Source organism: Rhinolophus sinicus, linkage group LG02 (assembly GCF_036562045.2).
Source record: "Rhinolophus sinicus isolate RSC01 linkage group LG02, ASM3656204v1, whole genome shotgun sequence".
NCBI lineage: Eukaryota > Metazoa > Chordata > Mammalia > Chiroptera > Rhinolophidae > Rhinolophus > Rhinolophus sinicus.
The window spans coordinates 110,450,921-110,470,584 of NC_133752.1; the positions used below are offsets into that span (position 1 = coordinate 110,450,921).

General features: G+C 48.0%; 1 protein-coding gene across 39 annotated transcripts in view; it reads right to left on the minus strand.

Moving 5' to 3' along the window:
* CACNA1C (calcium voltage-gated channel subunit alpha1 C) overlaps nucleotides 1-19,664 on the minus strand; it is a 727,463-nt gene that overhangs the window by 81,855 nt on the left and 625,944 nt on the right. For 26 of the 39 annotated variants that reach the window (XM_074325148.1, XM_074325146.1, XM_074325149.1 and 23 more), the window contains 8 exons: nucleotides 15,219-15,351; nucleotides 12,336-12,465; nucleotides 10,843-10,902; nucleotides 5,508-5,614; nucleotides 3,166-3,253; nucleotides 2,485-2,592; nucleotides 1,594-1,646; nucleotides 1,139-1,285 (listed from right to left, as the gene is read on the minus strand). In XM_074325148.1, coding sequence (XP_074181249.1) covers nucleotides 1,139-1,285; nucleotides 1,594-1,646; nucleotides 2,485-2,592; nucleotides 3,166-3,253; nucleotides 5,508-5,614; nucleotides 10,843-10,902; nucleotides 12,336-12,465; nucleotides 15,219-15,351 — 826 coding nt within the window. Of the gene's footprint in view, nucleotides 1-1,138; nucleotides 1,286-1,593; nucleotides 1,647-2,484; nucleotides 2,593-3,165; nucleotides 3,254-5,507; nucleotides 5,615-10,842; nucleotides 10,903-11,042; nucleotides 11,103-12,335; nucleotides 12,466-15,218; nucleotides 15,352-19,664 lie in introns of all 39 variants that reach the window. The other 13 variants (XM_019757254.2, XM_019757266.2, XM_019757245.2 and 10 more) reach the window with 1 other exon arrangement.

The window sequence follows — 19,664 nt, forward strand, 5'->3', positions numbered from 1 at the left end:
GACTTTCCTACCTGGTAAGGTAGTTGATATAATGTATATGAAGGTGTTTTGAAATGGCCAAGAACTATTTTAATGTAACATGAATCATGGACATTGATTTCAAATCCTGGAAATATTGGTAAATATTGAAACATCTTTGCAAACTGGCACAGACTCAGAGAACATAAAATTAATCCATCAGAGATCAAATATCCATTTAGATAAAAATACTAGGTAACAAACGACCAGGCTTATTCAGATCATGAGCAACGGTCCGGACTCACACTCAGGCAGTTGGCATGTGCGTGCCCTCCACGTGAGCCTGGGCTCTGTGCCCATGACACTTGTTTCTCCCCATGGACAGACACCATCTCCTCTCCTTCCTTCGTCACCCGGCACAGTGACAGAGGTATTTTCCTCTAGATATCATCGATATTTAACCACACAACAATAGTGACTCTCATCTAAGATCCATGTGCTACTATTGACTTACAAATATTTAGAATTTTCTGACTTTTAGATGATGATTTCACTGGAATACAAAAGGGGAGGGAGCAGGTGTCTGTACAAAGATATATGGACAAGCTGATGGACAAACTGGCTGGTAGGGTTCATCTAGGCATGAAAACACTACCTCTGCAGAGAAACTTGGACCCAGGCTTTCTTACTTCCCCTGTAAATGTAGACAAGGCTTAGTAGATGGGCTTTGTCTAAGGAGAATCTTTGTCTAAAGAGTCTAGTGAAACAGAGACATTTCTACCATGGTAAGTGCACATTGGGAGTGGTAATCTTGAATCCTATGGTGATCCAAAGGCCCATACTGGAGAGACTCTCCTTATACCCCACTCCCAGATGCTATGACAGAGACCCCTATCATTGTGGCTCACTCTGAGATTAGGAAGGGGTGCTAAAAGAAGCTTATTTTTGGTTAGAGTTTCTGAAATGTTGACATGTTCTAGAAAAAGAAGAGTCTATGTTGCAACAGTGACGATGGTCTACAGATTGTTCTAGAAACATGCCCTCACAGCCTGGGGAGGATACAAGTAAGTACGACCTCTAGGAAGGAGTGTGGGACAGTAATAAGACTCGGGGAATGTGTGCGAGGACAATGTCTTGGCCCCTCCTATCAGGGGGGCTAGGCCTTGATTTGCATACTCACTCTGGCCACCCCTCAAAGGTGGAGACAGTGAAGAGGGCCATCATGGCCGCCAGAACATTGTCAAAGTCAAACTTGCTGTTCTCCCAGCTGCGTGGCTGGATGATGGGGTGGTCAACCTCCCCGTCCTTGTATGTGATGTAGTTACCCCTGAGAAAGGAGGGGAAAGAGTTAATTTTGGGGGGCTCTCATGTCCCTACACCTGACCCACCAAAGACTCCTGGCATGCTGGGTGGGATGGGACTAGTTAGGCTTAAACCCACAGTTCTAGCCATTGGGAGGAGCTTCAGTGGGTAGAACCTGTTACACGTTATATCCATGGGACCAGATTATCCATGGGTAGAAGTCCAGCTGCCGCTACTATCTGAGAAAGAATGGGCTGTCCCTCCTCTCATGCCGAATCACCAACCCCAGAGTTAACCAACCTTGGCACTGGCTGCCTACTAGCCCATACTTACTTGCATTCTGCCTCGGTCTGCTTGGAACTATCTGAACAGGTGTAGAGCTTTCCCTGGAAGGCAGAAGAACAAAGTGATTGGAGATGTTCATTAGTCAATGATTCAATCAAAAATGGTCATCTCTATAGCCCAGCACTGTACTAGGGACTTGGGACAAAAAGCACAAGGAGAGCAGAATCCGGGTGGGGAAGACCCTGACGCACATATAGAAAGCAATCAGTGTCGAGAGTACCACCAGAATTCAAAAAAAAGGCAGCTTCAATCCATGAGCACTGGATTCTTTAGGAAGGTCTTGTGAGGAAGGAAGAAGTGGAACTGGGCTTGGAGGGATGAATTGGGTGGAAGGAAACCAGTGGAAGTTTATCTGGTGGGTGGGAGAGAACAGGGGGAAGAATGCTTTAGATGGGAGAATAGCAGAAATGAAAGGATTAAGGCAGAAAAGAGCAAACACCAAGGACGCTGCCCCCCCCCCCCCCCCCGTAGTGGAGGGGCTTTGTCAGAAGCAGTGAGAGAACCTGGCGAGATGCAGGGCTCTGAGAGCTGGGTGGCCTTGATGGTGTTGAGAATGGGGGACAGCTGTTTGTTACACAGGCTCCTGGCAGGGAAGTTTGGGATCATAGGAGGCCCTCCCCTCTTCTTGTCAGAAGGAAGGGAAAGACGTGAAGCACAGGCAGTGCAGAGAGAGCGTGGGGTCTTCGCTGGTGGGGTGATGCTTCCTGCCAAGCCTGTCCCTTTTCTGGTCTGAGAGGCTGAGAGCAGGGCTGTGGTGACCTTCATGCCAGGTCTGACCAGGCCACAGTCTTCTTTTTGCTGTATCTGCCAGACCCTTTTCCTGGGCATGCTGATAGGAGGAGAAGGAAGAGCCAAGACGAATCAGAGCCGAGACTGTACCTTGAAGAGCTGGACCCCGATGCAGGCGAACATGAACTGAAGCAGCGTGGTGACAATCACGATGTTGCCGATGGTCCGGATGGCAACGAACACACACTGAACCACGTGCTGCCGTGGGAGAGAAGGCAGGAGGGGATGTGGTTTCAGAAAGAGCCTGCAGCCTGAGCTCCTTTTAGCCAAGCCATGGGCCTCTCCACGGAGGCGGCATGAGCAGCACCCTTACCACGGCGGGGAAATCACTCAGAGAAGCGGAGCACCTTCCCAGCATCGCCTAGTGCGGGACTCAGTGGAACTCAGTGGAGCCACTGGACTATAGGTGGCTGCAGGGACAAAAGCCCTGTCAATTTCTCATTTTAGAGGGGTAGGAATATAGGCACCTCATCGCCATTGGGGGCACCAGTTAGTGTTGGGTCTCTTTTTTGCAAAAGTTTTGCTTAGGAGTTCGGATTCTGAGTGACTGCCTCGGTCTGTTTCCCTGACCAGGCCACAGTCTTCTTTTTGCTGTATCTGACGTGTTCCCTGACATGGGACTGGAGTTGCAGGCAGGAGAGTCCAGGCCCCAACATGGCAGCCATCATCTCCTCCCTGCAGCCTGCCCCATACCTCAGCTCAGCTCCGCCAGTCCACAGACTGACTGAGGCTCATGGTTGGTGGCTTCCCGCCCTGGCCCAACCTCCTCACCTTCAGTCCCTTGGCTCTGTTGATGGCCCTCAGGGGCCTGAGCACACGCAGAACTCGCAAGATCTTTACAACGTTAATTGCACTGGACCTGAGAAAGAAGCACGGCAGGGGGTGAGCTTCTCCTGTGTTTGGTAAAGCAGGAAATACTGTGGTGAGTGGCTGTCCTGGCAGGCTAAGCCCAGGCAAACTTGTGAAAATGTGAAGTCTGTGTGGAGTCCTGGGACCATTCTCTACTCCCATCTCTCACCCCAAGAGGACCTGAAGCTTTCCTGTGACCTAACTTTTCTGTGGGTGAGTAAGTAATACAAAAAGCAACTCATGAGCAAAATAATGTGCTACTCAAGGGCATTTACAGTGTGAAAGAGACAGATTTAGATGCGGCAAACCTGAATTCAAGCCCAGCTCCACCACTTCCCAGGCAAGTCACTGAGGATAAGTTTCCTAACTTTTCTGAGCCCTAGTTTCTTCATCTGTAAAATCAGATAGTAGTCACTTCATGAGTTTGTTGCAAGGGTTGAATACGAAAGACATATGAGAACCACCTAGCAGTGTGCTTGGCACATACTGTGAACTGAATAAATGGCAGCTTTTATTACTGTGCCTCAGGAAGATGTCATTGAACTTGAAGAAATACTACCTAAATAGTAGGACTTCGGGCCTGTGGCTGGAGGTGGGGAGCACGGGCAGGAGATATTTTGGTGCTCATCTCTAAGCATGTATCTTAAGTAGTTGCCCGTATGCCTATATGTAAAACGCTATCTGGCTCATAGTGCACTCAGGACTTGAAGAAATGGATTCTACACAACAGGTTCCATACACGTAGGACGCCAGGGTCACAGCAGAACTCTGGGAGCCTCAGGCCACTGTTGTCCTCCAGTGGCAAGGAGGCACTGGAGCACAGGCCACCCACGGGCCTCTCGGCAGGACACATTAACCATCTGCCCAGGTGGGTTTACTCACTGTGCCAAGTTGGGGAGCAATTCTGAAGTGCATCCTAACCCTCACATGCTAATCATCTGAGTGAGATAATCTTTTCTAGCTTTTGGAGAGCCTTATACCCACCTTGGGACCCAAGAAATGTATGACACATGAGCAAGTGCTGATGTCATTGTTCACGTGGTCAGGGTGGTGTGCTGACGAGAAAGCTCATAGAAAGATCTGACGTCTCTGGTTCCTGGCTCCTTAATCCAAAAGATTCAAAGGGCATTCCTATCTATCTGGGTATGTCAGGGAGGGAGTCCATTTGCACTACATCACAGTGGAAGGGATTTAAAGGTCAGGTGGGAAAGCACAGACTGAAGAAAGGAATTCTTGGTTCAAGGTTAAATAGTGACTAAGTGGCCGTGCTGGGATTAGAGTCGAGACCTGCAGGCAGATAGCTGAGTCGTATAACTGACGATCACAGGAAAGTCTCACTTCTAACACCCCCATCCTCACATTTTCTAGGCTGACCATGACAATACCCTTGGGAGGGGAGACCCAGGGCCCTTTTTTCTGCCACTGGTGTGATCTTGGGCAAGTCCCACAATGTCCTGAATCTCAGTTTTTCTGTCTGGAAGCTGGGGATTAGTGCACTTGCCTTGCCTGCCTGTGGATGTTGTGAGGACAACAGAAGACTGTGTCTGTGAAAGTGCTCTGAAGTGCGAGTGCAGGATCAACACCACCTGCTGACAGAACTTGGGAGGAACTTGTGGTCAGATGGTTTTAAACCTGAGCAAGTTTGCAACCTTAGTTGCACTTGTATGGTGGAAGCACCTGGAGAGCTTTTAAAAGTCCTAAAGCCCAGGATGTACCCCAGACCAATTAAATAAAAATCTCTGCGGCAAATGTCTTTTTAAAAGCTACTCAGTGATTCCACTGTGCAACCAAGATTGAAAATAACCCTTTCTGTTTTTCTCTCTCTCTCCCTCCCTTGGTCACCCATCAGGTGCTTTGACTGCACAGAGGGGTGAAAGAAAGGCAGGGGGATGGACCACAGATCAGGGCAGGTCATGGCAATGGCAGGTCCTTGGACCGAGGGCAGCCCAGGGCACTGGGCACAGGGTGGAGGGCATAGGAAGGCCCTGGAGACATTCTTCTCATTCTAACTGGGCCTGGCCCTGCCTGCCAAGGCAAGATCCAGGCTCTTACACATATTGTTGCTGGATCAACATACACCAATTTTCACAGCATTGAGGACATAGGCACAAGAAATCAAAGCTGCATGTTGTACAAGGCAGAGGCTCCCCCATTCACATCACAGGTCCCTGGGTGGGGTGCAGCAGGGCCCCCACAGTCTTTATGTCCTCTCTGACACCATTCCGAGTTGCATGCCCCATCGTGGCTTGGGGAGCCCTACTCACTGGATGCCAAAGGAGATGAGGGACACGCTGACCACTAGCAGGTCCAAAATGTTGAAGTAGTTCCGGCAAAACGAGCCTTTGTGCAAGAAAGCCCCGTAAGCAGTCATCTGCAGGGAGGCACAGAGACACGAGTGTGAGTGGCCCCTGCCCAAGCCTGAGACCCCCTCACACCACCCACCACCCTTTCCTCCCATAGTACCCCTTGGGCAGGGCCCCTGAAGAGCAGTGAGGTGACAGAGGGCTGGGGCAGGCAGGACTGAAGCGGGAGATACAGTGCCAAGATAAGAGTTCTGTAACTGTTTATACAGCTACCAAAGACTCCTCAGCTCAGGATGTATCAGTGGCTCCTTCCACCTACCAGGTAATTCCAGACTCTTCAATCCTATATTTGAAGCCCTTTCAAATCAGGCTGCTATCCCATCATTTCCCATCATTCCTCATCACATGTCCATGGCTCCAGCCCTGAGGGGCCCTTGGCTGATGCTGCCCTGACCAGGTTTCCCAACCTCCTCTCCAAATTCTGTCTACCTCAGGACCAGCGTAGGACACTAGACGTGGGGAAGGTGGGGCATGCCTGGGAGGTCACAACCATCCTGGTTTCCCAGTTCATTTATGAAAGCCCCACAATCTCAGAAAAACTGGGCCAGGTGGTCCTCTAAAGCCCAGGAAGAAGTTCTACCAATAACTCTGGCAATTAACATCCCTCCGCATCCTAGCCTCAGACGGTGCTATGGTCGGTGCCAAATAGCCTAAATGTGCTGTCTTGCATCTAGACTGCAGGTTATTTAAGGGCCAGAGCTGCGTGTTCAGAGGGGCTATGCACTGCGTGTGAAAAAGCACAGACTCTGGACCTGGGCTGTCTAAGTTTGAACCCCAACCCTAGTGTATTTTATCTGTGGGTCCTGGGAAAGTTACGTAACTTCTCTGCATTTTGGTTTACTCATCTGAGAAATGGGGGGATGATAATATCTACCCCATAGGGTTCTGAGCGTCAGTTGAACTATTACATGTAAAACACATAGAACACTATCCTGCTGATACTAAGTGCCATGTAAGTGTTGGGCCAGTTAGCTTGAATTTGAATTCTGGGCTCTTCCTGCATGAGGGAAGTTCAGTCCCAGGCCACAGGTTCCCTGCTTTCTGAGGCATGCACAGAAAGCCACATGAGAGCCCTTGGGTGATGAGGACTGTCCCAGGGCTTGGCTATCATCGCCTCCCTCAGAGCTCGGGAGCTTGACAAATAGCCTTTCCAATTTTGTTGACTTGAATTAAGGGCAATGGATTTCCAGGTTAAGGGCTATGAAAGGTCACGGGCCACAAAGTGTCAGCCAAAGAGAAAAATCTGAAGCGGGTGGCTGAGAGGCAGAGCAGCTCCCTGGTCTCCCAGGGTCCAGTTTATCTCTTTGGAATCAGAGCATGCCCAGGGCAGCATGTCTGCAGAGCAATTCAAAAGCAAACACAGGGGAAACTGGCAAAAATAGCTCTTGCAACCTAATTCTTTCCATTTATCTCTTGCCGCAGGGGGTCACAGGGGACTCAGGCACCTGTGTCCTGCAACAGTTTCTAGAAGTGGGTAGATTATATAACAGCTTGCAAGGCAATATAGCTGGAGATCTCTCCAGAAGGCCCACAATCTGGAGGGGCCTGCTGCCCTGTGTCTCAGTGAAGATTTGGGGCCCTAAGGAGTGGACTGAGTGGCTCCCATGGTTCATGTTACCCAGAGTGCCTCTGCACCTGCCCAAGACCAAGCACCTTCCCCAGCCACCCGACTGTCCTCCTAGACAAGGGCTGAGTCTGCTCCCACCTCGCTCCTGGCTTGGAGATTGTGAGGGCACTTCTGAGCTCCAACAGAGCCACCTGTTCCGGGAAAAGCATTCCTCGATTCGGTGGGCTAATAAGGGTTCAGAGTACCAACTTCTATCCTTAGATTTGGGCTCCTGTTTTATCAGGGGAAAGTTGTCTGTGTGTGTGTGTAGGAGGCACATGCCCACGCAGGGAGAGAGGAAGAGCGGCTGTAAGAGAAAGGGCAACTGGATGCTGAAAAAATGGAGCATTTATTTGAAAATTACTGGTGGCATTTATAGCATCTAAAAAGGTCAGGTTCAAGCACCTGGAATGAATATTCCTTTACCCTGCTTTGCTGATTGCTGCCCACCCCGTTCCTGCTTGCCGAAAGTTCTAAGCCAGGAAAGTCTACTGCTGGGGTATTTTGAGCCTGGGGAGAGGAAAGGAGTGGGACATAGCGTCCCTGACTCTGAGTTGGAAGAGCAGGAATGGCCCTCTGTCCAGCCACCGGTGGCCACCACTTCTCTAGGCAGCAATTCTGGCTATTAAATGCGTCTTATCATTTGTAATTTCTGCTCATTGGTTCTGGTGCCACCTCTTCCCTCGTCTAAGTGACAGTCCTTTGCATCATTCAGGTCAACTGCTGTCCTACAGGCCTTTTCTCTTTAAGGCCAAACATCCCCAGGCCTTCTACCTGCTCCTGATCCTAAATGCCCCTCTTGGATGACTGTCAGGGTCTGTGCCGTGGCAGGACGCAGACCTTCCGGCCAGGCCAGGCCCCATGGGAAGGAGGTGCAGGAAGTGTACTGGGGTTGGGGTTTATATTTAGAAGCACACTGAGAATATAAGAGAGTAGAAGAGGGAGAGGGTGGAAGAGAGGGGAGGACTTTGCCGTGACAATGCTCATAAAGAGACTTTTTATCTGTTTGTACGGCAATCTTGAAGGGAAAACAGCACCACTGAAATCCACAGGGAAGCTCTGTGGAGGGGTGCTGAGAATTGGGCCTCAGAGCTTTTCTTGAATTTTGTGTGTGTGTGTGTGTCTCCCAGAGTCTGAAGCCTGGGAGAAATCAGCTCATCCTGGAAAGGGGGTTTTACAGCACTTTGTCCTAATGCAGCCAGGTAGCTCTCGGGGCCCTCTTCCTACCCCCTGGAGTGGGGCCTGGCCCAGATCTGCCCTCCTTGAGCAGACAGAACACCTGAGAAACACTCCTGTTAGCTGGAAGCAGTGGCAGATGCCGGGGGTCTGGGGGAAAAAAGGCAAATAAAACTGCCCCACTCAAATTGTATGTGGACGTGACAGAACTGTCATGTACAGGAAAGGGTTGGGCCATGAGTTGGGAGTTCCATGAGGAAAAGAAGGGTCTGGGGCTGGCTGTGGTGCATGGTTGGGTGTGGACCCTGGCTTGCATCAGACTCCTGAAGGGGTGAAAAGGGAGCCTGACTCCTTGGAGGGGCATCCCAGGCAAGTGTCTCAGGAAGAACACACCAAGCTGAAACATGGGCTTCACAGCGTTTGGCCCTTCTTTGTTGGGTAAAAATATAACCCACCCCCTCTCTTTGAGAGGTGAACAAATGCTGAGTGCACTTTTCCCAGGTCTCAGAACCCACACCCTACATCTCAAATGAACCAGCTCGGCAATGTATTGGTTTAGAGGCCCAGAGAATACTGGAAAAACTTAGAAGTAGTAATAAAATAAATATAAGGAATATATTAGCTGTTTATATAAATAGAAAACTTAGATAAAACTTAGAAAAATATCTGGAAAAACTTAGAAAAATGAGAAATGCTGTTCAGAGGTGGGCCCTGCCGTTTCAGGACACCCGAGCTGTAGCAGTTCCATAAATGGCACCACCTGTACACGGAGGCGCCAGCGGCAGGTGGGGCTGGGCCTGTGCCCACAAGTCTGGGGCTTAGGGCCTGGGGGCTCCAGAGTCTTTCTCACGCCCCTGTACTTAGCTGTCCCTACAGTATAATTCTCCCTACTCCATGCCCGGGACAAGGGGCGTTGTAACAAAGCTTTTTAGCAGGTAACTGGGGGTCCCGAAGTAATCTAGAGTTGTCTGTCAAGACCCTTGGGAGGCTGGCCCACATCTTACGTTAGGCCTACGGTTACTACCGCACAGGCCCCACTCCAGCTTAGCCCTGATGTCTGCTGCAACTACTGAGGAAGGGTATGACAACAGGCATTAAAGGGGTAGCCAAGGTGACTCTTTCATGGCCCCTGAGCTCCACCTTTGGTGTTTGTGCAGTATCTCCTCTGGGCAGGAGGAGGGAAGGAGAGTGCTAGGCACAGGTCAGTCATTGATTGCCCAGAGATAAAGTGTGTGTGGGCATGTGTATGCATGTGTACACGTGCACGTGTGTGTGGTGGGGACATGTGTGTGGTGTGTGTGGGGGCAGGGGTGTGTGTGTGTGTGTGGAGTGGTGCGGGCGTGTGTGTGTGTGTGTGTGTGTGTGTGTGGAATGGTGCGGGCGTGTGTGTGTGTGTGGAGTGGTGCGGGCATGTGTGTGTGTGTATGTGTGTGTTTGTGTGTGTGTGGAGTGGTGTGGGCGTGTGTGTGTGGAGTGGTGCGGGCGTCTGTGTGTGTATGTGTGTGTGTGTGGAGTGGTGTGGGTGTGTGTGTGTGTGGAGTGGTGCAGGCGTGTGTGTGTGTGTGTGTGTGTGGAGTGGTGCGGGCGTGTGTGTGTGTAGTGGTGCGGGCATGTGTGTGTGTGTGTGTGTGTGGAGTGGTGCGGGCGTGTGTGTGTGTGTGTGGAGTGGTGCGGGCGTGTGTGTGTGTAGTGGTGCGGGCATGTGTGTGTGTGTATGTGTGTGTGTGTGTGTGGAATGGTGCGGGCGTGTGTGTGTGTGGAGTGGTGCGGGCATGTGTGTGTGTGTGTATGTGTGTGTGTGTGTGTGGAATGGTGCGGGCGTGTGTGTGTGTGTGGAGTGGTGTGGGCGTGTGTGTGTGTGTGTGTGTAGTGGTGCGGGCATGTGTGTGTGTGTGTGTGGAGTGGTGTGGGCGTGTGTGTGTGGGGGGGTGCGGGAGTGTGTGTGTGTGTGTGGAGGGGTGTGTGTGTGTGTGTGTGTAGTGGTGCGGGCATGTGTGTGTGTGTGTGTGGAGTGGTGTGGGCGTGTGTGTGTGGAGTGGTGCGGGAGTGTGTGTGTGTGTGTGGAGTGGTGTGGGCGTGTGTGTGTGTGTGTGTGTGTAGTGGTGCGAGCGTGTGTGTGTGTGTGTGTGTGTGTGTGTGTGTGGAGTGGTGCGGGTGTGTGTGTGCACACTGCTGATGGCACAGGGCTAGACCTGGGGACAGGACAGCATCAGTGTTGACATTAGCAGCCAAATGCCTCTTCCAGGCTGAGAGGAGGCAGGTGCGAGGTTGGGGGTAGGTTTCTTCTGGCTTCTGAGCCTGAGCAAAGTGCTAGCACGAAGTGAGGGGCACTAATCCTTCTGATTTCAGGCTTGAGAGTAAAAAAAGAGAGAGAAGTAAGAGAGAAAAGAGACAGGCAGACAGGGCAGAGATAGAGAAAGAGGCAGAGAGAATGCACTGCTCAGATTGCATTACCTTAAGGATAATTTCTAATGTAAAGATACTAGTGAAGACATAGTCTGCATTGCCTAGGATCTGAAAAATAAGCACAATTCGATTAGTGGCTCAGAAGGAACCGGACACCAACAGGAACATGTGTTAGCGACAGACGGAAGCAGAGAGCTAGCAGGGCAGGAGGAGGACAGGAGAGAAGGGGTGGGGGGGGCGGTGTTTACCTTCAGAGCAATTTCAATGGTGAAAATGGTAGTAAAAACAATATCAAAATAAAACAGAATCTGCAAAACAAAGAGAAACAGGGTGGGGATGGGGAGGGGAAGGGAGAAAGCAAACGGGAGGAGAGTTCAGCCGATGTTCACCGGAAAAGGAATCACACTTCAAACCCACAGTACACGCCACTTGAGCCTTTCCATGTGGAAACAGAAGGCAACGAGTCAGGAGATGAGGGGATATACACAGCACCATCCTGAAGCGGCTGGCCTCAGGCAGCTTAGTGGCTCGGGATGAAGTCCCCAGAGGTGTGAGGGGAGCTTCCAGGGCAGGCCTCAGTCGGTCCTGGTCCAGCAGCACCTGGTTTGATGCTTTTCTCATTAAGCCAGTACTTACAAACCCAAATCAGACCAGGGGGTCAGATAATTGTCAAAAGGACAAAGAGTGGAGTTTTTTTGTTTGTTTGTTCTGTTTTCTATTTTTTGCAGGAAGACGTGAAGTGCTAAACCGACATAGGTGTGACTCAGCTAGCTTCCCCTGTTGGTGGATATCTACACTAGTGTGTGTCATTTGGGTCACAGGAGGGTGTATCCTCCAGGGGAGGACTCCCCGGCTGGGGGAAGGCTGCGTGGTTTCCTGTTTTATGATATCTTAGGTGAGTGGGCCAGAGCTAGGGCCAATACCTTCCTTGGTAAGAAAGCTCTGGACCAAGCAGGATCACTTGGCATCGCTACGTCTTTAGGTTGGAAGGCTCCTCTCTTCACGCCCACCTGGTTGGGATTTGAACAAGTTTGGAAGCTTTGAGATACATCAATTCTTATTCTAGCCTTTAATGTTCCCTGGAGCCTTGGTTCACTGGAGCCACATGGTTTTCTATTCCACAGAAGCTCTCCTTTACACGAGGGCGCCTTAGCAATGGGCACCTGTCTGCCAATCCTCCCTCTCTCCCTTATGCTTAGGACTGGCCAGAGCATACTGGGAGCAAGGGAGGGAGTCAGGGGTTAGTCTTTTACTAAGTTTACAGGCAACCAGAGCTTCCTGGGGGCATCCACAGGGCAGTGAAGGTCCTGACCCTTCAATCAGGCCAGCCTGAGGCATTTGGGTACATGTTCCCTACTTGCTTGTTGTCGTCCTTAGCTGGTTTCTAGCAAAGCCCCAATTTCTTAACAAAATGTTTACTGTGCACTTGACTATGGGGTTGGAATTGGGATCCTGACTGAACAATGAGGTCAGCAACAGAAGCTAAGGGCCAGTCACATTCCCGGGAGGAAGGGGTGCAGAGCACAGGAGGGAATGCGTACATGGTTCCTGAAGGACGTGTGCTGGACGGGGTCCTCAGCAGCCAGGGAAATGCTGCTGAGCAGAATGAAGAAGAGGATCAGGTTGGTGAAGATCGTGTCATTGACAATGCGGTGGCACTGGAGGCGAAATCTGCATGGGGAGGAGGAGCAAAGGAGACGCTTGTCAGCAAGGCAAGGGAAGCGGGCCTGGGCTCCGGACCCCACGTCCTCCTCTCACGTACAGAAGTGCTCGCGGGTTTGGGGAGTGGGCTTTTCAGCCTGCAATCTTACTGCTGCTGGGTAATGACAACCATGAGCCCCACCCCCACCAAGAGGCATGTCTGCACAGAACTTTACAGTTCTAAAGCACTTTTGCTGACAGTAAACTTTTGACATTTTAGAGGGTTACATCTGAGACTTTTGGGATTCTCTAAATTTTCAAGTACTAGTGTGACATTAACAACTGGCTTTCATTGGAGGACTCTTCTTGCCCATCACTCAAAAAACCCAGTTTTGAGATCTACTTCATACATTTATGTACAGGGAACAACAGAGCCACGCAGAGATGTGAATGCTGAGAGGCTGGCTGAACCTACACTCTGCTGAGGTGACTTCCTCCTGTGTGATAGCTTCAAGGTGTGCAATTCAATTCCACACCTCAGCACAATTACAAATAACCACACACATGGACCTCCAGGCACTCATGGATAGTACCACAAATGTGATATCCTTGAAAGCCAAGGGTGTCTTATATACTATCTCATCTTGAGAATTTAGAAAGAGGATATGGGTGATATCATCATCTTCATTTTATAAATAAAAACAATAAAACCCAAGGAAGAGAAGCTTGCCCAGAAACGTAACCTGTAGAGTAAGGGAGTGAGGGCTAGAGGGCCCTCAGACCTCTGCTCCTGGCATTGTGGTTGACTAAATGCTCTGAAAGACCTTACTGCTGCAGAAGCACCAAATACTGGAAAGGACAAGCTCTTCAAGACAATTCTGATTTCATGAGAGTTAGGAGAAGTTTGCAATGATCATCTCAAACAAACAAACAAATCCTCTGATCTGGGGTCTGTGTGGTAGGTAGCCAGGAAGGGCAGAGTTGCCTGAGGATAGATGCCAGTAGCAGCAGCACTGCTATCAGGAAATGGCATTTCAAGCCAGTCTTGAGGTGGGGCAAAGAAGCCTGGCACTCCACGCTGAGCCTACCCCTCCAAGAAGCATCTGGACAAAAGCTTCCTCAATAATATTTAGACCCACAGGAATCTCACCAATTAATAACTGAGGTCATAATCAAAGCTCATTAAACATACAAGAAGATAAGACACTAAGATGGGAAATCAACAAATAAATTACTTAGACCACCTAAAAACTGTGCATATTAAAACTATCAGGTACAGAATATAGAATAACTATACTTGAAATATTTAATAAAATAAAAGACTTGATCCCAAAGATGACAAATTAACAAGGAAGTGTTAGTTATAAACAGATGGAGCTGGAAAATCAAGCAACAAATTGAACTGCCTGAAATGAAAAAATATAACAGTCAATATAAAAACTGGTTTAAACAGTAATATAGATAAAATTGAAGGGAGAATTAAGAAATTGGAAGATACATCTGAAGAAATTACTCAGAATACCAAAAGAGAGATAAGGAGATAAAAGACATGCAAGACACATTAAGAGATAGGGAGGACAGATTGAGAAGGTATAACATATGTCTAATTAGAATGCCAAAAGGAAACAATAGAGAGAATGAAGGAGAGACAATATTTAAGGAGATTATGGCTGTAATTTTTCAAGAATTAACAATTCTTATTCTAATCTTCATGTTGTTCAAGAATTGAAGAAAAATATAAATCATAGACTTAGGAAGCATAACATATTCCAAGCAAGATAAATGGAAAGAAAGCCATGTCTAGACACATGGTACTAAATCTGCACAACATGAAAGGCAATAAAAGATGGAAAACCAGCTAGAGATGGGGGCAGATTACTTACAAAGAAATAATAGTAGGGATGACAGCTGACTTTACAGTGGAATAATACATTTGACATGCTGAGGGACAAAACCTGTCAATCTAAAATTGTGTGCACAGCAAAACTATCTTTCAAGAACAAGAAATGAAAACAATCACAGATAAACAGAGGCAAAATGAATTTGTTATAAAGGAACTATAGGAACTTCTAAAGAATGTACTTTAGGACACCTGAAACTAATATAATATTGTATGTCAACGGTAATTGAAAAATAAAGTATAATAAAAAAAGAAAAAAAGGAATGTACTTCAGGAAGAAATAAAATGATTGCAGAAGGATGAACTGGTAAGTTGTATGTAAATCCAATTACATACTGTCTATATAATAATACTGATACTGATAATAATGTCTAAATTGGGTTAAAAATCAAGGTCAGGACTAAATACTAATCTACAATAACATGTAAGGCCCGAGGGGTTGAGAGGAGTTAAAATAGTCTAAGCTCCTTCTATTTTGCTGGATTAGATTTAGGATATTGTTTAGCTTTGGACTTTGTTAAGTTCAGTAGGCTTTTTTAATTGGTGATTTTGGTAATCACCAAAAGAACAGAAATAAAGTTTACACATTTCAAAAATGGAGAAAAGAAATAAACATAGGCTTTCTGATTTAGAATCTAGAACTCTTTTCCTTAAAAAGAGATAAGGGGGAGATTACCTACAAAGGAATGATACTAAGAATGACAGCTGACTTTATAGTGCAATAATACATTTAGCCTGTGAGGGACAAAACTTGTCCCTCTCTTTACACAAGTTGTGGGGAGTTGGGGCAGTCCCAGGTTCCATCCAGAGGTCAGAGGATGCTGGCACTTTCTGGGCTTGGATCATAGAGCAGAGTCCCACCTTCCCCACCATTCTCACACACCTGTTGTTGGGGCTGAAGATGAAAAATGCACTGGCTTCTGGCATGGGCACTGCCTTTTCCTTAAGGTGCAGCTCAGAGAGTGGTCGTGGGCGAGGGCCCACAGGCATCTCGGGCTCCTCCTCATCCTCTTCTCCTGTAAGAAAAAAAAAGCACCATCCTAAATAACTCCACTACTCCCACTTATTTTTACCACTGTGCTGCTTACTTTCAGATTGCTTCCTACTGACAGGAATCAACATATCATTTGTATCTCTGAAAACAAAGGGTGCCAACCAAGACAGACTCAGCTCTCTCCCTGTGGGCACTACTGTAGTTCATCTATGTTAGAGAAAGACTTTCCTGGAAGCACATGATAAGGGGGCTGTAAGTAGGGTGATTAACTCATGCCAGTTTTCCAAGGTTTTAAACCGTCGGTCCCATACAATTTGGGATGGTTGGTCATCCTAGTTGTAAGGCACTAGAAAAGGTGATCAGGTAAGACTAGGGCATTGCCAGATGTACTCATCCATCTAGGCTGCAGGTAGAGGAAATGGAATGGCTTAGTTGACTTGTGGGATCCCTTGCAAACAATCCCATCCTTGGAGGTTCCAGGAGTTTAGAATCAACACCCCCATTTCTGAAAATAGAAAAGAATTATGTGCTGTAGGGACAATAAGGCAACAATGCTGACAGCAACAGGCCCTTCATTCAAAGATCTGGACACTGACCCAGTTAAAGAAGTTCCTTTGTTCTCCCAGCCAGTGGCCACATTTACCATGGACCAAAGGCAAATGACTCCCTCCTTTGCTTGCAAGCTCACTGTCGGTGGAAGGAGACCAGTGCATGCCTGTTCTGATCAAATGCATTTAAAATGTTTAGATGGAAGTTAAGAGCATGGGCTCTCCAGCCAGTGCCTTGATCCAAATCTTAGCTCCGTTTCTTTCTGGCTATGGGCATTTTATTTAGTTTTCCTGGGCCTCAGTTTCCCCATATGTAAGATGGAGTAACAGTTCATACATGCCTCCAAATGGTGCCTAGCACATAGCAGGTACTATATAAACGTTAGCTGTTGTTATTGCCATCTGTACCCACGGGAGAGACTCGTAGCCTGTAGATTAGTGCTTAGCACCTTTCTCTGTCTGACCATGGCCCGCTGTTATTCCCTGACAAACTTTCCACTCACATCAAGCAATTTTCTGAACACACACTGTAGTGGGCTGAATAATGCCCCCCAAATTCGTGCCCTCCTGGAACCTCAGAATGTGACCTCGTTTTGGAAATACCGTCTGTCTTTGCAGATGTAATTAGTTCTGATGAAGTCATGCTGGACTGAGATGGGCTCTCACTCCAAGGACTGTTGTCCTTGGAAGGAGAGGAACAGAGACAGAGAGACAAGGCCGTGTGAAGACAGGCAAGGCCGGGGTGACGCAGCCCAGGAAGTGACACACTCACCGCGTGTTTTCTCCTTTCCTCACGCCCTCTCTCTAGTTGAACTGCCCTTCATCTCCCTCTCTGCAGAGCTAATGGTAATTTAATGCTTATCTTAATCATTTGTGTTTATAGAAAAACGTATTTACTAGCTTTATGCTTTCCTAAGTTCCTAATGATGAGTTTTGCATGTTCTTTCACCTGAAGTAGTCTGCCTCGCTGTTTATGAAGTTTTATATCAATTTCCATTCTTTGTGAGAAGCAAGTCCGTTGGTCCATTCAGACACACACCAGCTGAATTTCAGCCAAATATTTAAGGGGAAGCTATTTCTGAAAGACAAACTCAAATCTATAAAGGAACAGAGATTTGATAGCATGAGATGCTTTGCATGTGTTACATATAAGGAGAGAGGCTGACAGATTAGGAAAAGTCAGGTAAAGTTCATTTTGGGGGTTGGCAGCTGAACCACCTAGCCTCCCATTCCCAAATGCCAGTGGGACCCCTTGGAGGGGGTCTTTATTTTCCCACCTCTGTTCTTGGAGGTTTGGTAAGTGTGAGAAGTGAGGTCCTCCTGCACGGTGGAGTTGCTATGCTTTCCAGATGGTAGGTCACAGCATTCAAAAGTAAAGCCACTGCATATTTTAGTGTGGCTCCAGAGTTCACTAGCAGCTAACGGGCAATGCATGACTGGTAAGGCTGAATATCCCGAGGGGAGCTGTGCAGGGAGAGACTGAGAGAGAAGGCCAAGGGTGCTCTTTCTGCATTCGGTATCTTCTCTTCATTGGCTCATCTCAAAAGCTCAGTCACCCTTCATTCCTCCTTCTCTCGCTCCAACTTCTAAGCCATTGCTAACCTGGTTGGCCTTTCCTGCAGAGTGCACCAAAGTCTCACCACTTCTCTGTATCTCCAGCACCATCACCCTGGCACAAGCCGGACAGCTGCACTAGTGTCCCCACTGTCCCTCTTCTACTCTGGACGCTCTACTGCCCCTCTCCACACAGCAGCCAGAGTGAGTCTTTTAAAGGGTGACCCGGACATCAGGTGTCTCCACTGCATCAGAGCAGACCAGCCTCTTGTGTGGTTTGGAGGCCCTGTGTACCTGCTCTGGCCTAGCCCTGGTCTCGTGCCCTTGCCCTGTCTTGCTCCTTCTCTCGGCTCCAGGCACACTGGTCTCTTTAGGTTCCTCAGCAGCCAAGTGCCTCCCAGCACAGAGGTTCTGCACTTGCTAGCCCCTCCAGCTAGACAGCTCTCCCTCTAATTCCCATACATCTACTTCCTTTCACTCATTCAGGTTTCAGCCCAAGTGTTGCATCCTCAGAGAGGCCTTTACTGACCTTTCAGCCGAAGCAGAGAGCGCCCCAGTAACTCAAGAGAAACAAAGGCCTGGGTATGAAGGACAGCAGAGAAGGGTGGCCATGTGATCAGGGAAAAGGACACACTCTAAAAAAAATATCCAAAGAATCCTGAGGAATCAGCAGAGTGTGGAAATAGCTTTTCAGTTTAAAAGCAAAATGGTTCCAAGAATCATCAAAGCAGTGTCACTGGAGCGACTTTTCTATGATGGCCCATATGGTGACAATAGTATCCTCATTAGTCTTTTTTCCCCTTGACCTGCTTCTCTTTGATTTACTCACAGCAATAAAGAGAAAAGCCATGAGTATATTTAGAATAATGAAATTTGAGGTTATTGTCCTGGGTGTGTGTCTGCCCCACTGCCATGAGAGGGAGCAGGTACGGAGCAGTGTGTGTGGGGGCCTTTCCTGAGCATCAGGCAAGGGGGCTGGCTCTGCGTGGGGCCCAGAGAGATTTGTCTTATTACTGTCTTTCTTTTTAAACTTTAATAATAACAATCCTCCTAATAATAATCCTACAAGTAGAGAGACTCACATGGTGGACCTTCATACCCAGCTCCAACAATTTTTGACAGTTTGCCTATCTTGTTTCATTTACATTCCCCGTCCCCGTTTTTTTTGAGGTTGGAGTATTTTAAAGCAACTTCTAAACCTTTTAGACTCCAGTTCTACACACTTCAGCATTTTAAAAATAGGACTACAATAGTGATATTATTACATTAACAAGATGAACAAAAGTGACTTAAACTCATTTAGTTCTCAGTCCATATCCAATTTTCCCGATTATCTAAAAAAATGTCATTGTAAAGTGTATTTGTTCATTCAGGATCAAGACAAGATCCTCCCATTGCACTTGGTCAGTATTTCTAATATATCCTTGAAATTCTGTGTCAGTTTCCAGCCAGAAGGGTTTTAAGGCTTCCAGAGGCCCAGTACCCACACCTGCAAACACCCTTCTTGGTCTTCTGTCCAAGCCCCAGGAAGCCCACCCCGATTCCCCTTGCAGAGGGAGGTGAGAGAATGGAATGACCTCAGCCACCTGCTTCCCCAAGACAACAGACAATGGCTGCCAGTGTCCTTGCAGACAATCCAGCAGAGAACCTGTGGAGGGAGAGCAAAAAGGAAAACCTAGCTTTGCTCATTAACACAGAGCGTGGTCAGCCCCGGAACATGGTTACCAGGCCAGGGACCGCCTAACCTGTACAGATGAGGAAGGCTCACTACAATCAATAGTCCCTTGAAGCTGGTGATAATATCTGCAATTCTAGGTAAAAGGAAGGCAAGTGCTGGGCTGGTACAGGACATGGGGTTTCACGAGGCGGGGAAGTGAATCCTGGAGGGAGGCTGAAGGATCTGATATTAAAACCCTCTCAAAGGAGACTGTTGCCCATTCACATATCAGATGGATGATGAGAAGGCTGTGTTGGTTGTAGCTCTTTTTATAACAAGAGACCTGAGAGCATTTTACAGAGCAACAGGTGGTACATCTGCGGTGGCAGCTGTCCCTGTACTCAGCACTGCCTCCTGAATAAGGGCAAGACAGATTTGGAATTTACTGTTATTATTTAGTGAGCATAATGCTGTGACATATGTTATACTAATAAATTATATAAATGAACAATGATTTTACAGCACAGGTGTAATAAAACCTTAAATGTATACAGAATCCACCTTCCAAAGGACACA